Consider the following 24,485-nt stretch of genomic DNA (forward strand, 5'->3'; position numbering starts at 1 on the left):
AAATACAACAAAAAGTACATACACTGTTTTAAAAACAGTGTATGTAGTTTAAATGTGTTTAGATGTTAACACACGTAAGAATGCAATTTTGCCACCAAATTGTTATATGTATGTTGGGGACGTAAACATTAGTCAAACTGTAAATTGGACCCTTTATGCATTTCACAAAAGATATTGCAAACTAGTGCAAGAACATTTCCATGTGTTGATTTTATTGTGTAAATCGGAGTAGAAACAAATATTGATGCTAACCTAGAAATCACAAAGTGGGCCTTGGAGCTTAGAAGAAAAACAAACCACTCCCACTACATATTTGTTTGCAGTTCAATTTATGAGCATTTCAATTAATAAAACAAAAAGTTTTTGACCATATTGGATAGATTTTCTTTCCTCTGTCAGACATTATAAACAATCTAATGGTATTTTCTGAAAATGCAAAGTCTTCTGGTTTATGTTGGTACTGAACAGAAATTTGTCCAATATTGATGCCGGAATGGGACTAGCCCAAAAGAGCCAAAGTAGGTTCTGTACAGTGGTGAAAAGGCCTCTGTAGCGAAGGGGTTAAACCGGCGGTTCCCAAAGTGTGCGCCGCGGCGCTGTCACTGGGGTGCCGCGAGCCAGCCATAGAAAAAACCAAAGAGCACATAAACTTACCAATCAGCGCGGCGCCGGGACCCAACAGACTCCTCTCTCCCGCAGCTGTCACTGAATATCGACGTCAGTGTCAGAGACGTCAGTGACAGCTGCGGGAGAGAGGAGTCTGCTGGGTCCCGGTGCCGCGCTGATTGGTAAGTTTATGTGCTCTTTGATTTTTTCTATAGCTGGCTCGTGGCAGAGGAGTGAGAGGGAGTGCGACAGCGGGCAGACAGAGGGGCAGGAGTGTGACAGCGGAGCAGACAGAGGGGCAGGAGTGCGACAGTGGGCAGACAGAGGGGCAGGAGTGTGACAGCGGGCAGACAGAGGGGCAGGAGTGTGACAGCGGGCAGACAGAGGGGCAGGAGTGTGACAGCGGAGCAGACAGAAGGGGCAGGAGTGTGACAGCGGGCAGACAGCGGGGCAGGAGTGTGACAGCGGGCAGACAGAGGGGCAGGAGTGTGACAGCGGAGCAGACAGAAGGGGCAGGAGTGTGACAGCGGGCAGACAGAGGGGCAGAAGTGCGACAGCGGGCAGACAGAAGGGGCAGGAGTGTGATAGCGGGCTGACAGCGGGGCAGGAGTGTGACAGCGGGCAGACAGAGGGAGAGGAGGGTGACAGTGGGGCAGAGGAGGGGGACATTGTGAGAGGGGCAGTGGAGGGGGACACAGCGTGACAGGGGCAGAGGAGGAGGACAGCGTGACAGGGGCAGTGGAGGGGGATACAGCGTGAGAGGGGCAGTAGAGGGGGACACAGCTTGAGAGGGCAGAGGAGGGGGGACACAGCGTGAGAGGGCAGAGGAGGGGGGACACAGCGTGAGAGGGCAGAGGAGGGGGGACATCATGAGAGAGGGCAGAGAAGGGGGACATCGTGAGAGAGGGCAGAGAAGGGGGACATCGTGAGAGAGGGCAGAGGAGGGGGGACAGCGTGACAGAGGGCAGAGCGGGCAGTGTGAGAGAGGGCAGTGTGTCTGGATGCAGAGGGGCAGTGTGTCTGGATGCAGAGGGGGCAGAGTGCCTGAGGGCAGAGTGTCTGGATGCAGAGGGGGCATTTTTGCATACAACTAAATAAGTATTTCTGTCCTGACCTAAATACTTATTACATTTTTTTGACCCAACTACTTCTAAAACAGGACCGCTCAATAATTATTTTGGAGGGGTGCCTTGAAAAAATTTGGAGACTCTAAGGGTGCCGCGAACTGCAAAAGTTTGGGAACCACTGGGTTAAACTACTGTTATACCCACTGAGTTTGTCTCATCTTCACCAATATTAGTGTAGAGCTGACAGATAAGGAAATGAAGATTAACATGTAAATAAACAAAGTGTAAGAACTTAATGTATGAAGCATGTTTGTAATATTGACTGATAAATAGTACTTATTCCATGTGACATGTATAGTTAAATACACCTACTTTTAAACAAGTATGAAGACAACATTTAAAGAATGAAATACACAGACATCTTAAGAATTTATTTATAATTTACTATTTTCTGCTATGAAATCCGGTTCTGTCCTATCTTGTATAAGCACACAGTTAATCAAAGTATTATCTAGTTATTTGCAATGTAGATGATCTTGTGTCTTTCAATATAATCAATATCTCGCTCCAGCTGTCTCATTTCTGCTTCCAGTCTCTCTTTGTGTGCCTTTTTTGGAGGGGTATCAATCACCACTGACAAGCGCTGATACTCATGGTGTAGCTCATCCCAGTTTTTCTTCAGTCCCTGAAAATAAAGAAAAGTTCCTTTAGGCCATAGTGAAGCTGACCGTAGACATTCCCTGTGCAGCTGCGGCTGCACCATGTCACAACATGGACCCTTAGGCTGGAGTTACACCGGAACGACTGAATCCCATGTTATTCTAGCCAGTGTTGTGATGCTGGGGTTCATTTCATTAGTTATTCTAGTTACTCTAGTTGTTATAGCTACTCTTCTCCTGTCACACAAGATCATTCCAGCTCTGAAGACGCTGCCCTCCTTCTTCTATCATCCACAATATTGTAGCCGCACTGGTAACTAGAAATGGCTTATTTCGACCCAGGGCGACACCCCCACTTTGCTTTTTAGAAGGTTTGCTAAATCTACCCCATGTTAGGATTGTGCACACATTGTTTACAATACTTTTTCAATCTTTATTATTTATACTTAAAATAATTTTTTTCCCAAAACTGTCAAAATAAATGAAATACTTAAAAGATATCGTGGAAAAACAAAGATATTGTGGTTGAAACTCTTCAAACCTAATTGGGTATATTTCCTATGTCACATATTGTTTGTCTTTTCCCCATATTCTGTATCCTCCACAATCTGATTCCTCTACTGCTTTTCTTATGTTACTAACTAGGGGAGGATATCCAGCTGACAAGTTTCTCCTTATGTAATCTGTAGTACCCTTATAGGTGTATTGGCCACTTATCCTTACTTATTCCCTGAGCAGATACATCTATTACTGTCTACTGTCAGTGTGTTGTATAGCTCTCTCCCATGCAGCAAAATCCTGTTACTTCTGCTCTGTTTTTCAGTTATATGTAATACATAAATTTTATATGTGGTCAGCTCTGTTCTGTACATTAGTACTAATGTAACATTAATACTTACACATGCATTATAATTAATACTACCTAATTATTATCTAATGTCACTAAATTAACCTGTTATATGTTCTTTTATAAAATGTGTATTGTTGTCATACCACTTAACATGAGTGTACCATCCACAGTAACCACATTGGGCTCATTCTTCTGTCTGGGTAAAGTATATCATTACCTCTAGCACACTCTGCCTCTCCTCTTCCGAAAGCTGTTTCATGGCGCCCATCTTGAGACGTTCTTTTACGTAAGCATCATATTCCTCTTGAGCTTTCCTTACTTCTTCGTTTCTCTTTACTAGGTACTCAGGAGTAGAACCATAATCCTAAAGAGTCAAACATGTCATGATTCTTAATACTAATCTGAGTACTGTAAGGTTTGAGAGTTGCAGTATACAGTGGCAGCATAAAACTACTATCACTACCGATTGGTGTTCAAGCCATGAGACCCCACGTCAAATAATTTTTTGACCTTGGCCGCTCTTAGTCCAAGTGTATTTATATACACAGCAAATACATAATCCATTCCAGCACTGTGACGCCGTACAAATCAAAGATAATAATAAATAATAATACTCCAAATATTTTGCAATTACCATAGTCTGCTCAAGTTGGTTGGAATATACAATAAGATCCTCAACTCGAGGTCACATCATCTTGTGAGGTTCATAATTGTATCACTGAATTTAAATGTGGAAAAACTGGCCCCTTTGCAGATATGGGCACCAGGTTCCAGCCCACGTTTCCCTACTATAATCCCCCACTGACTGTAACCTACAACACTATCAAACTATAATAAAGATATAAAGAAAGCAGACCGAGGCAAGGGTTCACTCTTTACTGAGGAGATCTCGTGAGAGTGAGACTCACGAGATCTCCTCAGTAAGGAGACTACAGCGCGCCGGGGAAGGACTACAGGGAAAGTGCTCAGCAGCACTGATCGGGCCGGGAGCGCCCCCGCCCCCGACTGATCAATACTGGTGCTGAGCACTTTCAAGGGCCCCCTGGATGCCCGAGGCCCCTGGGCTGTAGCCCAGTTAGCCCTATGGTTAATCCGGCCCTGCTGACTGTTGAGCAATTCATTTTAGGTGTGATATCTTCTATAGTTTTAAGCTATTAAAACAAACAGCACATGGTTCCTGTACAAAGTATACTAACACCAGAACTGATTCATCATATGTGATTGATATTCATGAAACTGTATCCTATGCATTAGGCCTTAATAAAGGCCCATGTCCTGCGGGTCTTCTATAACAGTAGCTTTTACAGCCGCCAATGCTTTGTGAGTATAAAGCTGAATGTCATCTTGTGATTATTGCTAACAGCTGACCCTTAACACGGTATATAAATTATATGTGTGGCTCTCACAGAAATATTACCTTCTTCTTGGTGTATTTTGGAACAAGTCCAGAAGTTTCAAGGAGATGTTTGTCCCCCTTTTTGTTGTCCACGTAGATGGGTTGTTGCTTCTTGGGCACAGCCATTACCGCCTCGGCCACATTGCTCGTGATGAAGCTTTTGTTAGTTTGCACTCCCATGATTGGCTGCTCTGTGCGGAGTGGTACTGGAGGGCGTCTCTTTTCTTCCGCCAAGCACCGTCTTCCTGAGGAGTCAAGTACAGCACTTTCTTGTTGTTTACAAGAAAGTTAAATAGGTAATTAATCTTATGTAATTTTATCTCTCTGTTTTCCGTCACTATTTCTGCCCCATTTTGTTATAAATGCAGTATTTTGCATTTTAAATAAACTCTATTGTGTGGCTGGTTACAGATTCACATCAGTGATAAAACACAAATAAGTTTCCATATTGCAGGAGCTGTTATGTCGGTAAACACCATTTATATAGCATCCTTCTAAGCATTTTGTGTCTGCACTTCCCACGTAATCAGTTGGCAAAATATACATTAAAAACTTGTGTTTGTGTCTGCTGGTGAATAGTAAAAAATCTTTGTGGAGGAGGTGGGTCTCCACCTGGGCTCCTAGACCAGCCCCGGCATGGTAAATTACAACAGTATTTTATTATGTATTGCTGCTATCGAGCTAGGCTCATAAATAGACCTCATGGCAACCAAAATCACATGTTTTGGTGAATATAGCAAACATTACAAAGTGTGACGGGAAGGAGGTACTGTGTATTTGATATGTAAGGCATAATAGTATACTAATTAGTTAGGGGTCCAGATCCCTCCACCTAACCTTGGTGAGAAAGAGTAGTATATTTCAGTCTAGACCTTTTGTTTAAGTCTTAATCATTTTGGTGGGGCTGCCAACAAAGGAGAGGGAGAGCACATATGTGAAATAAATCACTAGAATAATACGTCACAAGAAATAATATTACCATGTTTATGAGATACTACTACAACAATGCAGCAAGCAGCTTGTGTAACTGGATTTAGCTGTAAGAAAAAGTTAACTGTTCTGGTAATAATCCTTAAAAATATGCACATTATCAATACAATCAAATAAATATTTGCAGGACTTTCTAGGCACTAATATGTACAATAAGTCTTGCTGTCTATATATGATATCATTATATAAATTTTATTCAGTTTTATATCTTTATATGAATAAAGCTTTTAAAGGATAACTTTCCATAAGGCCTTTAGACCCATCGGTTACCCAGGTAGATCCAGCAAATGGAGAGTAGCAGGTAAATAAGAATAAATGTTTTATTCGTACTCTCTTCAAAGGCTAAATGTTAGGTGTAGCTCTTCTTTACTACTGTGACAATTATGTGTCAGTTTGAGAATTGTATATAGAATATTAACAGAAAAGTGGCATTCTGGGGGTGGCAGCAACTGCTGAAGAGCTACAGGCCTCTTTCCCTGGTTGTAGACTAAAGAAACAACTTACTTAGTGCCAGTGTTGCTTCCTTGCTGTGCTTCTGTAGATATTCCTTTGGTGATGGCACCTCTACTTTCACTGCACCCATGGTTTTGTGGGCAGCTTTATTCTTCTGTTTCTCGATTTTCACAGACTCACTGAATTGTGAAATATATCTAAAAGAAACAAGATATAGACAATAAAATAAACTTCAACTACTGTAAGTTTCAGCCATTACAGTCAATGTGGCTTAGTGGTGATGGTTTCACACAACTGGAAAATCGAGTAACAAATATTAGGTATGTATCAACATACAAATAGCTGCCTCCAGGGATTAATTATTGAGTGGAAACAAAGGTGTTCCCAACGTCGCTCATATTCATGATGAGGGATAACCAGAGGAGCTTCTGGAAATAGTCAGGGTGGGTATTAAAGGATTTGGGCTTGATTTACAGATCCAGAGATTACCATTGTAGTCAGTGGTAGTCCAACGCGATTTTTAGGCCATACCAGTCATTATTTGTGAGGCCATTTGTTAAGCTTAGGTGTTAGTAGAGTAACATTGTGTAAGATAAGCGATATTTCTCTAGGGTAACAATGGCTGCATATGTACACTTCAATCTGACAGTAAGGCAGGTTTAACAAAAATGCAGCTTACAATCTACCATACATAACCACATAATGTATAAAACCGTGGTTAGCAGGATATCACAGTGTGTGGTGTTATGAAGAAATCCAAAACGCACTTGAAAAGCTGTCCATTAATAAATACAATATCAGGTTGCATGGCCACTCCCGACCCCCCAAATTCCCCAACCAGACAAAGCTCTAGATAGTCTGAGCCTGTTTTCTACTAAAACAGGGAGCTCCATGAGCCTTAAAGAACAGTAAGCGGTGAAATCGCAAAGGAAGAAGTTGGAATCAGGCTTGTCCACATTTTTACAGATTCATAAATTAACTTTAGAGATTCTCCCCAACCACCCTGGGTTTATGAGATTAGTGCAATGTAGTAAAGACCACAGAGGTTGTAAAATATGCTACTCACAGGGTAGTACGTGAGACAAAGAGGTAAATGTATCAAGCTGCTAGTTTCCGTCAGGTGTGAAAAGTGGAGATGTCGCCTATAGCAACCAATGAGATTCTAGCTGTCATTTTGTAGAATGTACTAAATAAATGATAACTAGAATCTGATTGATTGCTATAGGCAACATTTCCACTTTTCAAACCCGCCGAAAACTTGCAGCGCAATACATTTACCCCAAAGTCTTCATAAGTTTTCATTATACTAAAGTAGATCAAAATGGACGCTATAAAAACATAGACTTTAGGATAAACATTTTACTTGAACAATAAACTTTATACATTTTAGCTTGTTAGGCTTGTTTTTTTATGCTGGGCACCCTCTGATGGGTTGCATTTTATCCTACTCATTAAAAGATCAGGAGCATTAATAAGCATTCAATGTACTTTCTGTCACATTCGTTTTGTTACATGGTAATGCTATTTTCAATAGCAAATACAGATTCATATGCTATTTGATTGCAATAATGTGAAGAACAATAAAAATTAATGTTTCATCAAATTATTCATAAATTCTGAGGACTATACATAAACATTCTATTTCAAAAGTGTAATCTTGAAGACAAAACATTTTCAAATTATGAAATTACTTTAGATAATATTCTACAAATGTTTTTTGTATGTTTGCTAATAAAGGAACTAGCACTTTGAAGCTTTTCCAACTAAGATAATTCTGCAGATATTTATCAGATTAGTATGAACCCTGATGCTGTGTATAACATAGAATATTTTTGAGTTATTACTGTAATTGGACCATGATGCATTATTAATTGCACTAAATATAGTAGCACAATAATAACAGGGGCAATGTTGGTAGTGGTATTTTCATTGCAAAAAAGATGAACTCAGTTCAGTGTGCTTGCTGCTAAGATATAACAGCACATGTATTGTTAATCTTGTTTTGACCTGTATTAGTTGTATTTGTGGTTTGTATAAATTAATTTCTTAAAAAAATGCAAAAGAGCTACTGCTGGCAGCGCTTTAGCTCTATACTGGACTTTTATTGGTATTTCTACACAGCAGATTCTATGGAAATGCACAAAATTACAATACTTCCTAAAACCCATAACATTACAAAAACACTCACCTGGGCTCTTTGTGCACTTTAACCTCTTCCTTGGGAATGAGGTTATAAATGTTCTCATCAGGGATCTCCTTCATTTTATGGATGTATATTACTATAGAGCACACTATGCTTCCACCAGCTGTGTTGTCTGCTCTGTCTCTCCTAGAGACAGCTCTAGTCTAATTACTGTTGTCCCTAACGTTCCATGGCAACGTTTGGTCACCTTCTTTTTTTTTTGATTAGCTTTATGTAGACTGTTGAAAATGCACAGCCTTAAGTACTTGTGTAAAGTTCTTACAGTTGTTTGCATGTGAAAATGTTTCTGCCAGCCCTACTTTCTTATGCATTTATCAGCATCCGTTTTTATTGTATTGTTGTATTGCATTTGCAGAGAATATTTAAAATACAATATCATTGTTGATTCCAGATCACACTGGAATTGGAGGGGCTTTGCCTTGGAAATATATTTTTCTACTGAAAATGTTCTATAAAAAATTAAAAAAACTCACAGAAACCAAATTAACTGATAACTACAGAAATATGTTAATTGCTTCTATATTTATATGTATACTAAACCAAAGTGGCAGAAACGTCCTGGAGTCTTGGGGACATATTTATCAAAGGATGGCAATCCCTATGGCTGACGGAAATTGGTGTTTTCTCCAATGGTAGGGCTTTGCTCTGTAAATCAAGTGGGTTCTCCAGCGATAGCTTCCTCCTGCAATTTTTTTCTTTGAATAAATAGTTTTTCAATGGTTAATATTTTCTAAATATTTTCATTTAAAATCGTTATTTATTATTTTTTTAGGATTTTTTGTTTATTTATTTTTATTAGTTCTATCTGGCCTTTCAGTTCTACTCCACATTTGTGAGCCAGCTAGCTGGTTCACACATGCCCAAATCCCCTGAGACTGGCCAGGCAAAGTAATAAGTTAATCCTCACCACTCTGGGCCAATAATGCAGATCAGATGACTTTCGTTCAGCTGTCCTGGCAATATTTTATTGAGAAATTTCATTGATAGGTGATTTTTATATTAGTATGTGGGAACCTTGGACACAAACCATTTCCTGTACATGGCCCTCCCATATCTGCCAATATCTGAAAACACTGCCAAAGGGCCAACACTTCGCACATATGGTTCATAGATATTGTTTCTACAACTCTCAACCTGACACATAACCTGTGAACATGGTCATAATGTAATTCTGCATTTGAAGTATTTAAGATTGTCATCTGATTAGGAATGTTCTAACAGGCTTATAAGCATACATGCCAACTTTCAAGATTCCAAACCCTTGCCATGTGTCAAGGGGTAGGGGGTAGAAGGGGACCTGGTGACAACGTCGCGTCACCATAGCCAAAATTCATGGCATTGAATAGCGGGGACGGGGCTTAATGACGCGATTACGGCAAATGTGGGAGCTTTGCCTTCTCTTCCGGGAGTCCGGGAGGACTCCCCGAAATTCAGGAGTCTCCCAGAAATTCTGGGAGAGTAAGCAAGTATGCTTATAAGTCACTGTACACATTATAATGAAAAAGACTACCAGGTGCAGACCTTCCAGAAGCCACAATCAGATACAGAAATTATACAAGATAGTCAGACTTGCCAATGTCTGGGATTCTCTTCATCTGCTGCCCTCCTGCCTAAAACAGTTGCACCCATCAGGTGTTACCCAATATCCCGTTTACCTGCACCAAGTCAGAGACAAACCTGTTAAACATGAGAATGTCCCTAGTTATAAGGGAAAGTTGGCAAATATTACCTCTCCTAACAGTACAGACATCAATCACAATCTCCACCACCACACATGCTGCTTCTCATACTTGCTCACATCGTTCCCATGTTGCCTACAATTCCCAAAACTCTCTCTCCACTCAATTTGTCCTCTGACTTTAATATCCAATATTACATACTGCGCTAATGCAGTCTGTGCTTATCCCTTCTGAAATAAGGGACTCTGCCAGGGGTAGGCAACCTGCGGCTCTGCAGGTGTTGTGAAACTACAAGTCCCAGCATGCTTTGCCAGTAGATAACCAGCAGATAGGTGGCACAACACCTGGAGAGCCGCAGGTTGCCTACCCCTGGATTATGCTGACACCAGTATGACAGTCCTTTCATAGTACCAACTGTACAGCCAGAGAGAACATAAAAAGCCTGGAGAGAGGTTGGGTCAGTGGCAGTTCTACTCTTCCCTAAAAGTACTGAAGTACCCCATTCTGTCAATGTAGACTGATAAGTTATAGTTATAGTCTATAACCATGCCCTCTGCATCAGCATGAGCACCAACAGGCAGCATGACAGCAGCTCTCATTGAATATTTTCCATGCAGCATGTACCTTGATGTACACTGGGTGGTCTTCTAAGTACACATGTGCAAAATTAAGGCATTTTGCAATCTGCCTCAAGTGCGCTTAGTAATCGAGGCACTGTAAGTGTAGATACTTTGTTTGTTCCTTAATGCTTCTTTCCATTTAAATATTAAATATTAAATATTAACCCAGTCTAACATTAATGTATAAGCTTCACAGTAGCAGATTTTCTCACTTTAAATATTCAATTCCTACATAGCAGCTATACTGATCGTCAGTGGCGGTAATTGTATCTTTGTAACAGTGTTATAATACCTTTAACCAAAGCCTTCCTGCAAATCAATAAACTGCATTACACTCCTGGTACAGAAATACTGGTGGAGAGAAGCCGTAAAGATGGCGTTTCGGAAGCTAATTTTGTACATATCCGAGGGCTGTTGAAAAGACTACAACAGGTAAGAACTGTATGTCTATACATTATAGATACAGTGTACATGATAAATAAAATGAAAGTAAACATACACACAACTAAACCTTAAACACATATATGAACAGACAACATATACATAAATATACCTCCCAAATGTACCAACAGCTAGGACGTTTGGCCCTACTGCTGGGAATGTTGGGAGGTACATCAACAGGTGTTTCCACAGGTGCATATGACAGTGCAAGAGTGTTTTCGGGGAAGGGAAGGGTGTTGGGGATGGCCTAGTGCTTCAAGAGTGCTAGTCATATGATTTACTGCCATGTGATAAGTGCAGGAAATTCACAGCATTATATAGCGGGGGTGGGACTTAAGGATGTGCATGATTGCGTAATTAAGCCCCGCCTCCACCAAGATCTTGGAAGATGCCAAGTCTTCCAGGAGAGTAGGCAAGCATGTGATAAGGCCTATTCAATTGCTTACTTTCTCAGGCCCACGGGCAAATCATCACCATTATCATCACCATTTATTTATATAGCGCTACTTATTCCACAGCGCTGTACAGAGAGCTCATTCATATCAGTCCCTGCCCCATTGGAGCTTACAGTCTAAATTCCCTAACATACACAGACAGAGAGAGAGAGAGAGAGAGAGAGAGACTATGGTCAATTTTTGATAGCAGCCAATTAACCTACTAGTATGTTTTTGGAGTGCGGGAGGAAACTGGAGCACCCGGAGGAAACCCACGCAAACACAGGGAGAACGTACAAACTCCACACACATAAGGCCATGGTCGGGAATTGAACTCATGACCCCAGTGCTGAGAGGCAGAAGTGCTAACCACGGATCCACCATGAGAACTCAGAGGAAACCCACGCGAACACGGGGAGAGCATGCAAACTCCACACAGATAAGGCCATGGTCGGGAATTGAACTCATGACCCCAGTGCTAACCACTTAGCTACCATGCAAATTCATATTTCCAGAATTTGCTCACCATCTAAAGCTGGTGAGAAAAGATTGAAATAATAGGATTCAAGCTCAGATACGCTTGAATACCGCTGTAATCCATATATCATAAATATCATGTTTATTACATTCAGTTAAAAAAATTCACTTTAATTTATGTCCATGTACATTCTGGTGAGAACAGGTTAATGATGAAGTAAAGAATGGAATAATGTATTACCTCTTTGTGTATCAGAGACCAGTACAATTATGACCTACTACAAACAGATCACCTTAGACTTAGGGCTAGATTTACTGAGCTGCGAGTTTGAAAAAGTGGGGATGTTGCCTATAGCAACCAATCAGATTCTAGCTTTCATTTATTTAGTACTTTCTACAAAATGACAGCTAGAATCTGATTGGTTGCTATAGGCAACATCCCCACTTTTTCAAACCCACAGCTTAGTAAATCTAGCCCTTAGAGCAGGCCTGTCCAACCTGCGGCCCTCCAGATGTTGTGAAACTACAAACCCCAGCATGCTTTGCCAGTAGACAACCTGTTGATAGCTGGAAGGGCATGCTGGGACTTGTAGTTTCACAACATCTGGAGGGCCGCAGGTTGGACAGGCCTGCCTTAGAGTCTAACCCTTTGTGTACCACATACCAGTGCTGGCATCAATTAACACCTACTACAAATATATCACCCTTGATTCTATCCCTCTGTGCAGTAGAGATCAGTGCTGGCAGCAATTACTACCAACTACAAACATATCAGTGGTATAATATCAACCTGGCGTCTAACCCTTTGTTCACCAGAAATTAGTGCTGGCAGCAATCCCACCAACTACGAACAGGCCACCCAGAAGTATTAACCTGTTTCTACTCAATGCACCTAGTTCATCCTGGAGTCTAGCCCTCTGTGAGCCTGAGATCAGTCTTATGATTAGCAGCCATTACAGATAGATCACCCTGGAGTCTAACGCCACGTGTGCCAGAAACCATTGCTGCTTGACCTACAATTAGCAGCATTTCACATAAACCAACCCTTTGGGTGCCAAAGACCAGTGATGGCCAGCACTTAGTCTCCTATTACCTGGGCTTAGTCTCCTATTACAATAAATCACCTTGGAGTTTAACCCTTCTTGTGCCAGAGACCTGCAGTGAATCAAGTCTGTTCTGTTGTGCATAAAGCAGGTTTGGTATGTCCTATATTAAAAAACATTATAAAGACTAAAAAATAAATAATAAATATGTGAATGGTACTAATCCATTTTTTTTAAAACTGCATTAGTAATAAAATGTGGCCTCTTTTACTTTGGCTCAGCAGTGTAAGTGCTTCTCATTGATGCACCTACCTCTTTCTCTGGTCCCTCTCAAGATAACTCCTCTCCTCTCTCTGGCTCTGTGGGGGTTAATGTGTTAAATGGCCCCTGCACATGCAGGTTTACTGACACATTCAGCAGCATGATGGCACAGGTGTACTAATGCAGTACAAAACACCGATGTTAGAAGAACGGGCACCAGACCATCTCTCAATGGAATCGTGCTCCTTTATTTGCTCCTCCAGCACACCACATAGGTGCAGCTAATAAATAATATTGACTGGTTCCCAGGTTTACATCAGAGCTGACCCTTGTCTTGGGGTTTGTCCCTCTGACCCACAATCTCTACACTGTCTCCTTGTCACCTGGTCTCTCTCTGTTCAGGTGCACAGTCCACAGGCATCTGGGCTCTACACCCTGATATGCCTTATCAGGTCTGTCCTCTCCAATACCAGGGGGTAAATCTATGAACCTCCGGATTCTTCAACTCCGGCGAGTTCAGCGTCTTCAGCGCTTAAATTTAAAGCGGCGCTGCCTTGTAAAGGGAAGTTTCCCTTTACAAGGCAGCGCCGCTTTAAATTTAAGCGCTGAAGACGCTTAAATTTGCTCCAGATTAGCACCATATACAAACCCTAAATGGCTGCTTGGCTGAGATCTAGGAGTGGATGAGACTGAATACTGATAAAACAGAGGTTCTTATGATAGATGTGCAATGCCAATTAACAAGATTGCAGCTGAACCAAACAACTGGGCTTAAGCTTGGGGGATCGGAGTTGCAAAACTCTGATCATGTGCAGAATCTTGGTATTGCACTTGATTGTGGCTTTAATTTTAAACATCAGGGGGTAAATGTATCATACCCCGGTTTCTTCAACTCGCGGGAGTTCAGCGAGATGGCAGCTAAAATTTAAAGTGGCGCTGCCTTGTAAAGGCAAGTTTCCCTTTACAAGGCACCGCCGCTTTAAATTTTAGCTGTCATCTCGCCGAACTCCCGCGAGTTGAAGAAACCGGGGTATGATACATTTACCCCCAGGTTTCAGTCATGTTCAAATTCTCATTCTTTCATCTATAGAACATAGCCAGAATCAAGCATTTGATTCCCTCAGTATATCTTCCTATACTTATATATACATTTGTGTTCTCACACTTGTACAACTGCAATACTTGGGTATCTCAGAAAAACTACTGCAGCTGGTACAAAATACTGCAGCCAGGCTGTTAACTAATCAGCCCCATTCCTGCCTGTAAAATAGCTAATCTCTTTAAAAACTGGTTTAGTGGCATTCAAAGTCCTTTGCAGCCAGAGTCCTGGGTACTTGAAGCAATTTATGATTCCCTATATTCCCACTCACTCACTTTGATCCACATTGTGGGCTTGAACTTTCAGCTTTGCGGCCCCTACTCACTGGAACTCACTGTTTTGTACAGTCCACGGGGTCTTTACATTTGAATCCCTTTTAAAACATTTTTTATCCTATATTCTTCATGTTTTGATCTCAATATTATTATTCAGAACATAATAGTTCCTATATTGTACTATATATTTTATACTCTTTACCATTACTATATTACTGACGTGAATTGTGAGACACACAAACATCTTGTTGAATGCAATCAGGTCAGGAAAGAAAAAGCAAGATCCACTGTAAGTAAAGTACATATTAACAAGTCAATATAATATCTAATTTAATCTGTGCAGTACACAACACACTTATCTCTAGTACATGTCAAAAATTCATTTATTTTCCTCTGTCATTACGTTCCTGAGATGCAATAACAGAACAAGTGCATGTACCGCCGCGGTGCTTGTTTTGTATCTTTGAATCCTATAGCAGTGCTACCGCCACCAGTAATCCTTTTATGTTTAGGACCAAAAACGCCTTTTTAGCCAGCCATAGGGATTTTTAGTTCTTTGATATATATGCCCCTATGTCTGCTAAGGGTAAATTAGGTTAAAAGGTTTTAGAAAAAGTATAATCGCCATGCTACAATAGAGGAACTTTCCATTTGTTAACTGTCTGTGTAAACAGGCCTAGATTTGTGGAAAGACCACTTAAACTCTGGCCTAGGAAGACAGACTTACTATTTGTAATAATTTCTATGTGTCTGCATTTCTTTTGGGGCTGAGTGACTAGTTTTTGTTGGGTCACATGCCTAACAGCATAAAAAAAATCTATTATTATTTTTAATGATATAATTACTGTTTGAATACAATTATTTATTTTATACAGATGGGAAGGGAGAGGTTTAATCCATGAGACTGCCGCTATGGGGAGGGGGGAATTAAAATATGAGCCAAGTTATGTATTTTTTTGTTTTAAGAAATAATAACTGATGGAACTAATAGTAGAAAACATGATTACAATACCAATTAATAGTAAATTGTTCTCTTGGAAATGTTCGTGAGGTTGTGGCCAAGAGTACCACATTTCATGGACTTGTACAAAGTCATCTATCTTTTTGTGAGACATTCAAAAAACTAGTAGAAGAAATATTACAAACTGCCATGGCTGAGTCCTGGGACGGCTCTTCTAGGAGTGGCCATCTCACGCCGTGGTAAAGACTCCAATAACTTATCGGGTCATGGACTCCAGGCTGCTAGAACATACTTGCCAACTCTCCCGGAATGTCCGGGAGACTCCTGAAATTCGGGTCAGTCTCACGGACTCCTGGGAGAGCTGGCAAATCTCCCACATCCTGCTACTGGCAGCCCAAAAATAAATGACGCGATTCAAGGTGAAACGCGTGATTTTGGCCCAGCGCCAAAACGGCATTTACGTTGCGGGGTCAAAATGACGTGTTTGCCCGTGCCCCACCCCCTCCAGTCACGCCCCTCTCCCGGAAAAAGCAAGGAGAAAGTAGGCAAGTATGTGCTAGAAGCTCAGTAGATACATTTTGAAGCCACCTCTACTACCTCCCATCCATACAGTTAATAACTGTCTGGTTCGTAGCTGAAATGGAAAAAAATACCAATTATATACACGACAAAGGAGATAAATTAGCCATATTATAACCTCTTGAAGAACTTCCAGACACCTGTACACCAATACACCAATACTGTCACTGAAAACATTATTGTTATAAGAATGTCACCTTTTCCTCTGTGACTTATTGAGTAAGCTCTTGGTGCTCTCTACTCTTTAGAATTATACATCTCATCTTAACCCTTCCCTACGTACCTAAAGTCACCCCCCCATATGTATATTTTTATGTTCTGAGATTTCCACCCTCCCCTACTCTCATTACATCCTTATACAACTGTCATAAGTCAAGATAATATAGAAGCAAATACAAATGGATTCATGATGTTTAAAGTGTTCTTTATTTTGTATTCTGTTTACTTATTCACCTGCGGGATATGTTCTTATTGGAATTATCTTGAAATAAAGATATTATAAAATAAATATATTAAGTATTCTGTTTAGAATAGATATTTGCTCATAGGTAATACAGAAAAAGGGTATCCCGCATGTCTGATGAATATGGGATTTCTTATTTTTAGTTATATGTAATTGTCCTAAAAGTAAAACATACTATTACATTTGCTTGTAAAGTCCTTTGATTGAAAAACTCCTCCAGGAACTATGAAACTCAGCATTAGTTATAGCAATTCAGTAAAACTGTTTGAGTTGCAGACACACCTGCCTACTTTGTGTAGTGGGAAATCCATTGAACTAAATGTAATTCTCCCACAGGGAGTTCTTGTTTTAGGACTGCACTGTTCTTACCAACAATGATAGCTGGTACTATGCTCCAGGGGAGGAGAGCTTTAAAACAGCATTCCCCGCAAATGTAGATACACTCTACGTTTAAGAGTTTGGTATAAAGGCAGGAACAATACTCCATGACATCTCCATCTCCTAAAACCTGTAACTGATTGCAAAGTTTACTCTTAAATTTATTCTCACCCCTTGTTACTTATTGAAATCAGTTATTACTTTTCTTGACTCTTCAAATTTAAAGAGGACCTATCAACTTAGTGACAATTGTATTTATTTATTTTCAAAAACAAAATATTCTGATATTTTGGTGCTGGAGAGAAACAGCTGTGCCTGGAAGAGACTTGGGGGTATATTTACTAAACTGCGGGTTTGAAAAAGTGGAGATGTTGCCTATAGCAACCCATCAGATTCTAGCTTTTATTTATTTAGTATATTCTACAAAATGACAGCTAGAGTCTGATTGTTTGCTACAGGTAACATCTCCACTTTTTCAAACCCGCAGTTTAGTAAATATACCCCTTGGGGGTAGATTGTCGACCCCTTCACTAGATAAATGATAGCTAGAATCTGAATCTACCCATGACACTGGTCAGTGTGTTGTTATCGAAAATTAATCAGACATACTTTAATTTAACGTAAATAAATATGTGATTTCCTGCTACTTGTGGTATAGAAATCTGTGCAGAGGGAGAAAAGTAAGAAGTCACTCTTGAGTCATCTTCTCTGTGGCTGCTTGTGTTTAAAGGGACGGTAACCTTATTTTTTCTTTTCATGCCTATCACAGTGAAATGCTTATGATGACCTAGTTTTATATTGACCTTCTGTGCATGCTATGAGTTTACCGAAGGAGCTGGATCAACAACATGTTCGTCTGCTCTCATCATATTTTTGGTTCTTTCTGGACCTGGCCAAACCCCCAGCACTGTCCCTATCAGGGCCCGATAATGGGTTCTGGCCACCGTAGGCTAATACGGCTGCAGCGCCCCCCCCTATTATATAGTTGTATAGGAACACTCCTGAATATGAATGTTCAGGTGTATTCTCCAGCATTCAAATTTAGACAGATTGTGCCATTGTATCTTACCTGTTCTTGCTCTTCTCTCTTGCAGCTTTGTTATCCTCTCGCTGGCTTCTGGAAAGTTGGGGTTGTTTTGAAAATGCAAAAATGTATTATAATGCAAAATGTTAATAAACCCTGAATGATTAGGCCCTTTAGTTAAAACAAAACACTCCATTATGGCCAGCTAAAAGTACCTCATTGTACAGGCATATATAAGCAATATCTGAATATTTGTGGTCAATCAAATTCAAACCTTTACCAGCCCCATCTCACTATTATTTAGTATTCTAGTGATTGCTGAGACCACAGCATCCATGTAACCACCACACAATCATGAGATTATGCCCCCCAAAGCTGCTCTATTGTGTACCCCTGGATGAAGAAGGTGCACATTTCCAGTGCACCAGTTGTCTGCAACAGTTGTCTCAGATCTCAACTTAGCCCTCTCAGCACCTCCAAACCCCTGGACACCAGCTAACTTGTCGTTCCAATTCTGCAGAGTACATGCACACTGCAGAATTGGAACGACATTGTTCCATTGTTGAACGAGAATTTTGCAGGGTACTCACTACAGTGATATCGGGCTAACCAGTCATTTATCTTGTGATTGGCCCGATAATCGGATGAAAACACAGTTGTGTGCACCCAGCCTTATTAACACTTTAAAGCTAGGTAAAGATGATGATAACTGAATTTTAAAGTGTAAAATAACAAACAAAATAAATAAGTAATTTGAAAAAATCATATTGCCCACCCCCTACAAAAGTGAAACAACCACTAGCACTCAGAGCCTGGACTGCTTACCAAAGGGACAAAGCAGCATGGCATCCCCTGGGAAATGCTGCAACCAGCACAGGCTATGCCAGGCTGGGGCTGGCAACCAATGTATAAATTAACTTCAAGCAGTTCATTGCTGCTATGACTTGTAGTCTCACAGAGTATACTAATGTTTTTCTAACTTTAACACATTACCCCAACGTTTACCAGCCAGGGGCTTGGTATGACCCCTGGTGATATTCTGCACATGGTTAGTTTTCCTTTAGGGAATTCATCTCCATGCTTACCAGGCTGACTCTGGCTCCCACTCATTCTGTGGGTCACCCTGTCACAGTGTAATCAGCCCAGGCTGACATAGTCTGGTGCTGTTTGTAGCATTTGCAGACAGACACCAGACTGTTTGTCTTCATGCGTTAGCTGTAACCAGTTCAGGATATCAACACTGGTTCTGCTTTCATTTTTCCCTTATTTGTGGGGGCACACTTTGTTTATTTAAACCTTTTTTTAACAAGTATAGAAATGTGCTAATGAGCATCATCCTCAGCATGTTTTTTTACATCAGGGCTCGAGAAGCTGCAAGAGATACACTTTCATGTGGAGATAGGGCTTACTCGGAAAAGCAAATAGTTATCATTTTTCAAAAATTAGGCAATACACTTTCAGATGGCGAATATTTCAACAGGCTCTTATGAGCTGGTTAATTTCACTAGATGGGTGGGATTACATACTCCTCCCCACTTACTTAGATGGGAGTAATCAGAAGAGTGGTATGAAAAAAGGGGGAGTATTTTATGGATTTGTTGTTTGAGAGGTACCCAATGAGGCTTTGGAACACCACCTTTTCTAAACAAAGCTTTTTGCAGGATATAAAACCCACATTTGTATTTATTTATTGGCCTAATCAGAATAGGACATATGAGGCCCTAATTTGAGAGCTAAGTGTGAGAATCACATTTAAATACCAGCTACAGATGGCAGGTGGCAGTGCACTGTCAACACCGACAACTGCAACATGAGGATTCATTGCAATACCAGCTATAGATGACAGGTGGCAGTGCACTGACAACTGCAACATGAGGATTCATTGCCATACCAGCTATAGATGACAGGTGGCAGTGCACTGACAACTGCAACATGAGGATTCATTGCCATACCAGCTATAGATGAGAGGTGGCAGTGCAGTGTTAACACAGACAACTGCAACATGAGGGTTCACTGCAATACCAGCTATAGATGGCAGGTGGCAGTGCACTGTCAACACCGACAACTACAACATGAGGATTCACTGCAATACCAGCTATTGATGGCAGGTGGCAGTGCACTGTCAACACTGACAACTACAACATGAGGATAAACTGCAATACCAGCTATAGATGACAGGTGGCAGTGCACTGTCAACACTGACAACTGCAACATGAGGATTCACTGAAATTCCAGCTATAGATGACAGGTGGCAGTGCACTGTCAACACTGACAACTGCAACATGAGGATTCACTGCAATACCAGCTATAGATGACAGGTGGCAGTGCACTGTCAACACTGACAACTGCAACATGAGGATTCGCTGAAATACCAGCTACAAACAGCAGGTGGCAGTGCATCGATTATACTGACAACTCCACTATTTTTCACTTTGCTAAAGATCAAGCCAATTAGGGCTAAAAGCCCTCACCTGTATCGACTTTGGCTTCATCCCTCATGATTCTACATTCTCCAAAACATTGTTTTTGACTTTGTCTCTCACGATTCTACCTTCTCTAACCCATAAACGTCAGCTTTGTCCCTCTCGACCCATCCTCTCAGGGCTAAGTGGCTTGGCCAGTCATGGTGTGTCTCTGATAGTTACCCCAGCCCAATGTTCTCTCCTTGTTGCAACCAGCACTGTGACATTAAGAACTTTTGAAGACATTTATGAAATGCTTTATTTTGTTTTCTTTTTTAAAAAGTAAATGAAAACAGAAAATGCAGCCACAGGAGGTTGCAGGGGAGGCCTATAAGACCACTATCAGTAATAATGGCTAGAAACTCAAACAAGAGAGGGCACTTGGTCTGGCTGGTGAAATAAAAATGGTGGGCAATGGCTCCACACCCTACGACCGACTAGAAATTATAAGGGAATTTTGAAACTATTATACAAACTTAATCTACAATCTGTCCAGACACTAGGCACCCACAGACACTGCTATCAAAGAGACTAGAAGACTTTTATTTTACCTCAACTTCACTACTGAAATTTTCTGAGCCACTATTATATATCCTGGTTAGGTTGTGTCAATCCATCTAAAATGAATGTACTCCACAGACTCCTCTATCTTTTTCAGATTGTCCCAATTCACATCCCCCATATTTTCAAATTTATACAACACAGCCCGTTGTAATTCATCTGGGTAAAGAAACGGTTGAGATTCCCATTGTGGGTGTTGCAGTGTTTGGCTTGGTCCGGGGAGCTGGGCATTTCAAATTTCAAAAGTTAATACTTTGCTCAGTGCAGACTGTAGAGCAGACCTGTCCAACCTGCGGCCCTCCAGATGTTGTGAAACTACAAGTCCCAGCATTCTCTTCCAGCTATCAATACTCTACTGGCAAAGCATGCTGGGGCTTGTAGTTTCACAACACCTGGAGGGCCGCAGGTTGGACAGGCCTGCTGTAGAGTGTACCATGTATATGTACCTAAGGAGGCAGGTGGCATTAAATGTGGACAACATCACCGGACAATCTTTTCTTACTTTGACCAATAAATGTACCAGATATTTTGTCAGTATTCTGTTCACATTTAATACACCTAACAAAATAGCCAAACATTAGTAAATTAATGTAGTCAGTTCAAAAAATAACAGTTTCACTTCCCAGTAAGAAATATACAGATAAGTATCACATAAATGATGTATAAGGCTGTGTATCCCTTACTTTCAATCCATAAGACAAATCTTTCTATCCATATTTCCATTATAGTCCACTATATTTATAACATAGTAATGTGTCAGTAAAGATGCTAATATTTCCTTTATAAAATTATGAGTAAAATAAATATTTTCAGTTGGCACCTCTGCCCCTGCAACTGCTGATAGATCAGGTTTTTCTCCCCTTTTGTGCCACAATAATCATTTATTCATCAGGTGGCTTATTCAGTATATGAACACATTTTAATAACAGTCGTTCCTTGAAATCCGATCCCTTCACAAATAACCATTTCCCCCGTCCTGTGCCACGCAGATTGTGCAATGTTTACAGATATCACCATTTGGATCCGATCCACGAGTTTAGCTGAAGACTGGCACTGCAAAGAGAGGGCAGGTTCCAGCTCCCTGCAGGCTGCTATCTCCAGCACAGCCTTTGTGCCTGTGTATTCAGCGTGCTGAGATACAGGGTGGGAGGAGGCTCCGGCTATGCCCCTCTGCCAGGCTGAGCAGCAGGCTTGGGACATTGCTGTGACAAGGCTGTGGGATAACTGAGCACACAGACACCTGGAAAGACAGGGAGCAGAATAAATGTAAGCAGAAAGCACGTCATCTGACAGAGCAGGAAGTGCCTGACAAGTAGTGGGAGGCTGGCTAGCTGCAGAGTGCGTGTCTATCTGCTACTTTAACATGGGCTAAAGGAGATCCCCTCCATCACTCTCACTACAAGTGTCCAGCATGGCAGCATCCAGTAACTCCAGTCTCTCGGGGTCTTCAGTATCCTCGGGTAGGTGTTTGCATTTTTTTTGTTACTAGTGCACCATAATGATGGATACATTTAGCAAGTGTATATGTATCTTATATAGGTTGTGCTGCCTGTGCACGCTGTGAACTGACATTTGGTAGATGCAGAAGTTTGAAGGGTAAATTGCACTCGGAGTAATTAAAATCCGGTTTACCTGGCAGGGGTCTTGTGCTGACGGTGGGTCTAGCACTTGTGTTGTCACTTGAAATAATTTTTGTTTTCTCACTGTGACATGTGTTGCTGTCTAATATACCCCCCCCCCCCCTCCTCAGGTACCTGGACATCCTGCCTCGCTATCTCTACCAACTCCCCATAGTGTTCATTCTACATTTTATATTGGTTTATTTTTTTGTGCAGCATCCCATATAAACCATTATTATACATAACTGTTATGTTGCTGATATATAATTTATGACAGTAAAAATCTGCATATCCTCTTGTATGATGTCTTCACACTGACTTTTGCAGTATAATAAATGAGCCACTTCTGTATTCTGATTGGCAGCCCTGATTTTCACTTAGATCTGCTATAGCCACAGGCTGCACTGCACTGGGCTCGGACTGACACATTATTTCCTATGGTTGCCTATAGCTAAAATGAATCCAGTCCTGGAGGAAAGCTGCTTCTTTGCCTGTGGCCAAGTCAAACACCCTCTGGTTATGCTGCTTCTGTTTAACCCTTTCCTTATTGGCCTGTACCCATTGGGTAACCCTATGCACGTTTATACCGCAGTCATATGTTGATGGTTTTGTCATTGACATCCCTGCAAGCAGATGAGTGGGTGGTTAGTAAGGATACCTTACTGTACTAGACTGTAATCTTAATGTAGAAACTTTAAACTTTGAATGTTCACACTGTGCAAGATGTCAACAGATAGGAGAAATGTTTTGGTTAAGGTACCAAAGGAATTCAGCTAAAAATTATTTCTTTATGATTATGTCAGTAGACAACAAAAGACAATGGCAACATTTTATAGGTGTGTATGTAATAAATAAGTGTGTTTATTTAATCATTTTTAAAAATGAGACTATTGGATCTAGCCATTCCTAAAATGTAGCCATCACGTACTCACAATGGAAGTAGTTACTTTATGCAGCATCATGTCCCAGTCATTTACCAGCTGCCTAACATACTGGCTATCGATGCTTTTCTGTTTTGTGCATGTGTGTCTATTAGTCCAACTAGCACATTTCATGATATATGGCCACATTCTGGTCATTAAGACCACCCCTCGTATATATATGGGTGATGTGCCTCATTGGGGGGGTATTCAGTTGTGCGCGATGTGGTGCCAAATATCGCAGCTGTGCACATTACAGGGTATTACGGTACCCCGACATTTATCCTGCAGACCTCTACGGGGTGCGAGGAGAAATCCACAATGTTACATCACTGCGGAGTGACCCCTTGGAATATTTTGGAGTCAGTCTGTGGACAGTTAAATCCCCCCGATTTTGTCCTAAATGAATCATGACTGCGAGGGGATATTGTGTACTGGGAAATTTGTTTTCCCTCAAAAGAGCGACTGGAAGGTGCAAAAGGTGTCCCATTAAAATGATAAAGACATGGTTGGGTTTTACACCTCTGACCAGCCACAGAATGCAAGTCCATTTATGGGCCAAAGCTTCCTGATATATCAGTAAAACATCCTCCCATCGCCACAACTACTACTTTCAGACAACACCAACCTTTGCGCTGTAATCTTGGCCCACAAATCCATGCAATTTCTTGTAAAACTAGGTGTATTTATTTGCGCTACTGTAGATACCAGGACATGCGGTCACCCCCTAAGGTTAGAGGACAGAAAATTTCACAACCAGCAAAGGAAGGGGTTCTTTACAGTAAGGGCAGCACGGTGGTGTAGTGGTTAGCACTTCTGCGTTACAGCACTGGAGTCATGAGTTCAATTCCCGACCATGGCCTTATCTGTGAGGAGTTTGTATGTTCTCCCCGTGTTTGCGTGGGTTTCCTCCGGGGGCTCCAGTTTCCTCCCACACTCCAAAAACATACTAGTAGGTTAATTGG

The 24,485-nt window shown here is 41.1% G+C and overlaps 2 protein-coding genes across 4 annotated transcripts in view; one reads left to right on the top strand and one right to left on the bottom strand.

Moving 5' to 3' along the window:
* Nucleotides 1-2,089: 2,089 nt before the first annotated feature.
* On the bottom strand, nucleotides 2,090-8,380 carry LOC142157677 (enkurin-like). Its single transcript, XM_075211264.1, has 5 exons — nucleotides 8,210-8,380; nucleotides 6,073-6,218; nucleotides 4,600-4,847; nucleotides 3,400-3,546; nucleotides 2,090-2,358 (listed from the first exon to the last, which is right to left on the bottom strand). The coding sequence occupies exons 1-5, from the start codon at nucleotides 8,281-8,283 to the stop codon at nucleotides 2,185-2,187; spliced, it is 789 nt and encodes a 262-aa protein (XP_075067365.1). The 5' UTR covers nucleotides 8,284-8,380; the 3' UTR covers nucleotides 2,090-2,184.
* Nucleotides 8,381-22,091: 13,711 nt separating this feature from the next.
* The window catches only part of CHN2 (chimerin 2), a 260,121-nt gene continuing 257,727 nt past the window's right edge, over nucleotides 22,092-24,485 (top strand). For 2 of the 3 annotated variants that reach the window (XM_075212291.1, XM_075212290.1), the window contains exon 1: nucleotides 22,095-22,441. Coding sequence is in view for 1 of the 3 variants with exons in the window: in XM_075212289.1 (XP_075068390.1) it covers nucleotides 22,393-22,441 (49 nt within the window). In the remaining 2 variants the exon portion in view is untranslated. Of the gene's footprint in view, nucleotides 22,442-24,485 lie in introns of all 3 variants that reach the window. The other variant, XM_075212289.1, reaches the window with a different exon arrangement.

This window comes from Mixophyes fleayi, chromosome 5 (genome assembly GCF_038048845.1).
Source record: "Mixophyes fleayi isolate aMixFle1 chromosome 5, aMixFle1.hap1, whole genome shotgun sequence".
Taxonomy (NCBI): domain Eukaryota; kingdom Metazoa; phylum Chordata; class Amphibia; order Anura; family Limnodynastidae; genus Mixophyes; species Mixophyes fleayi.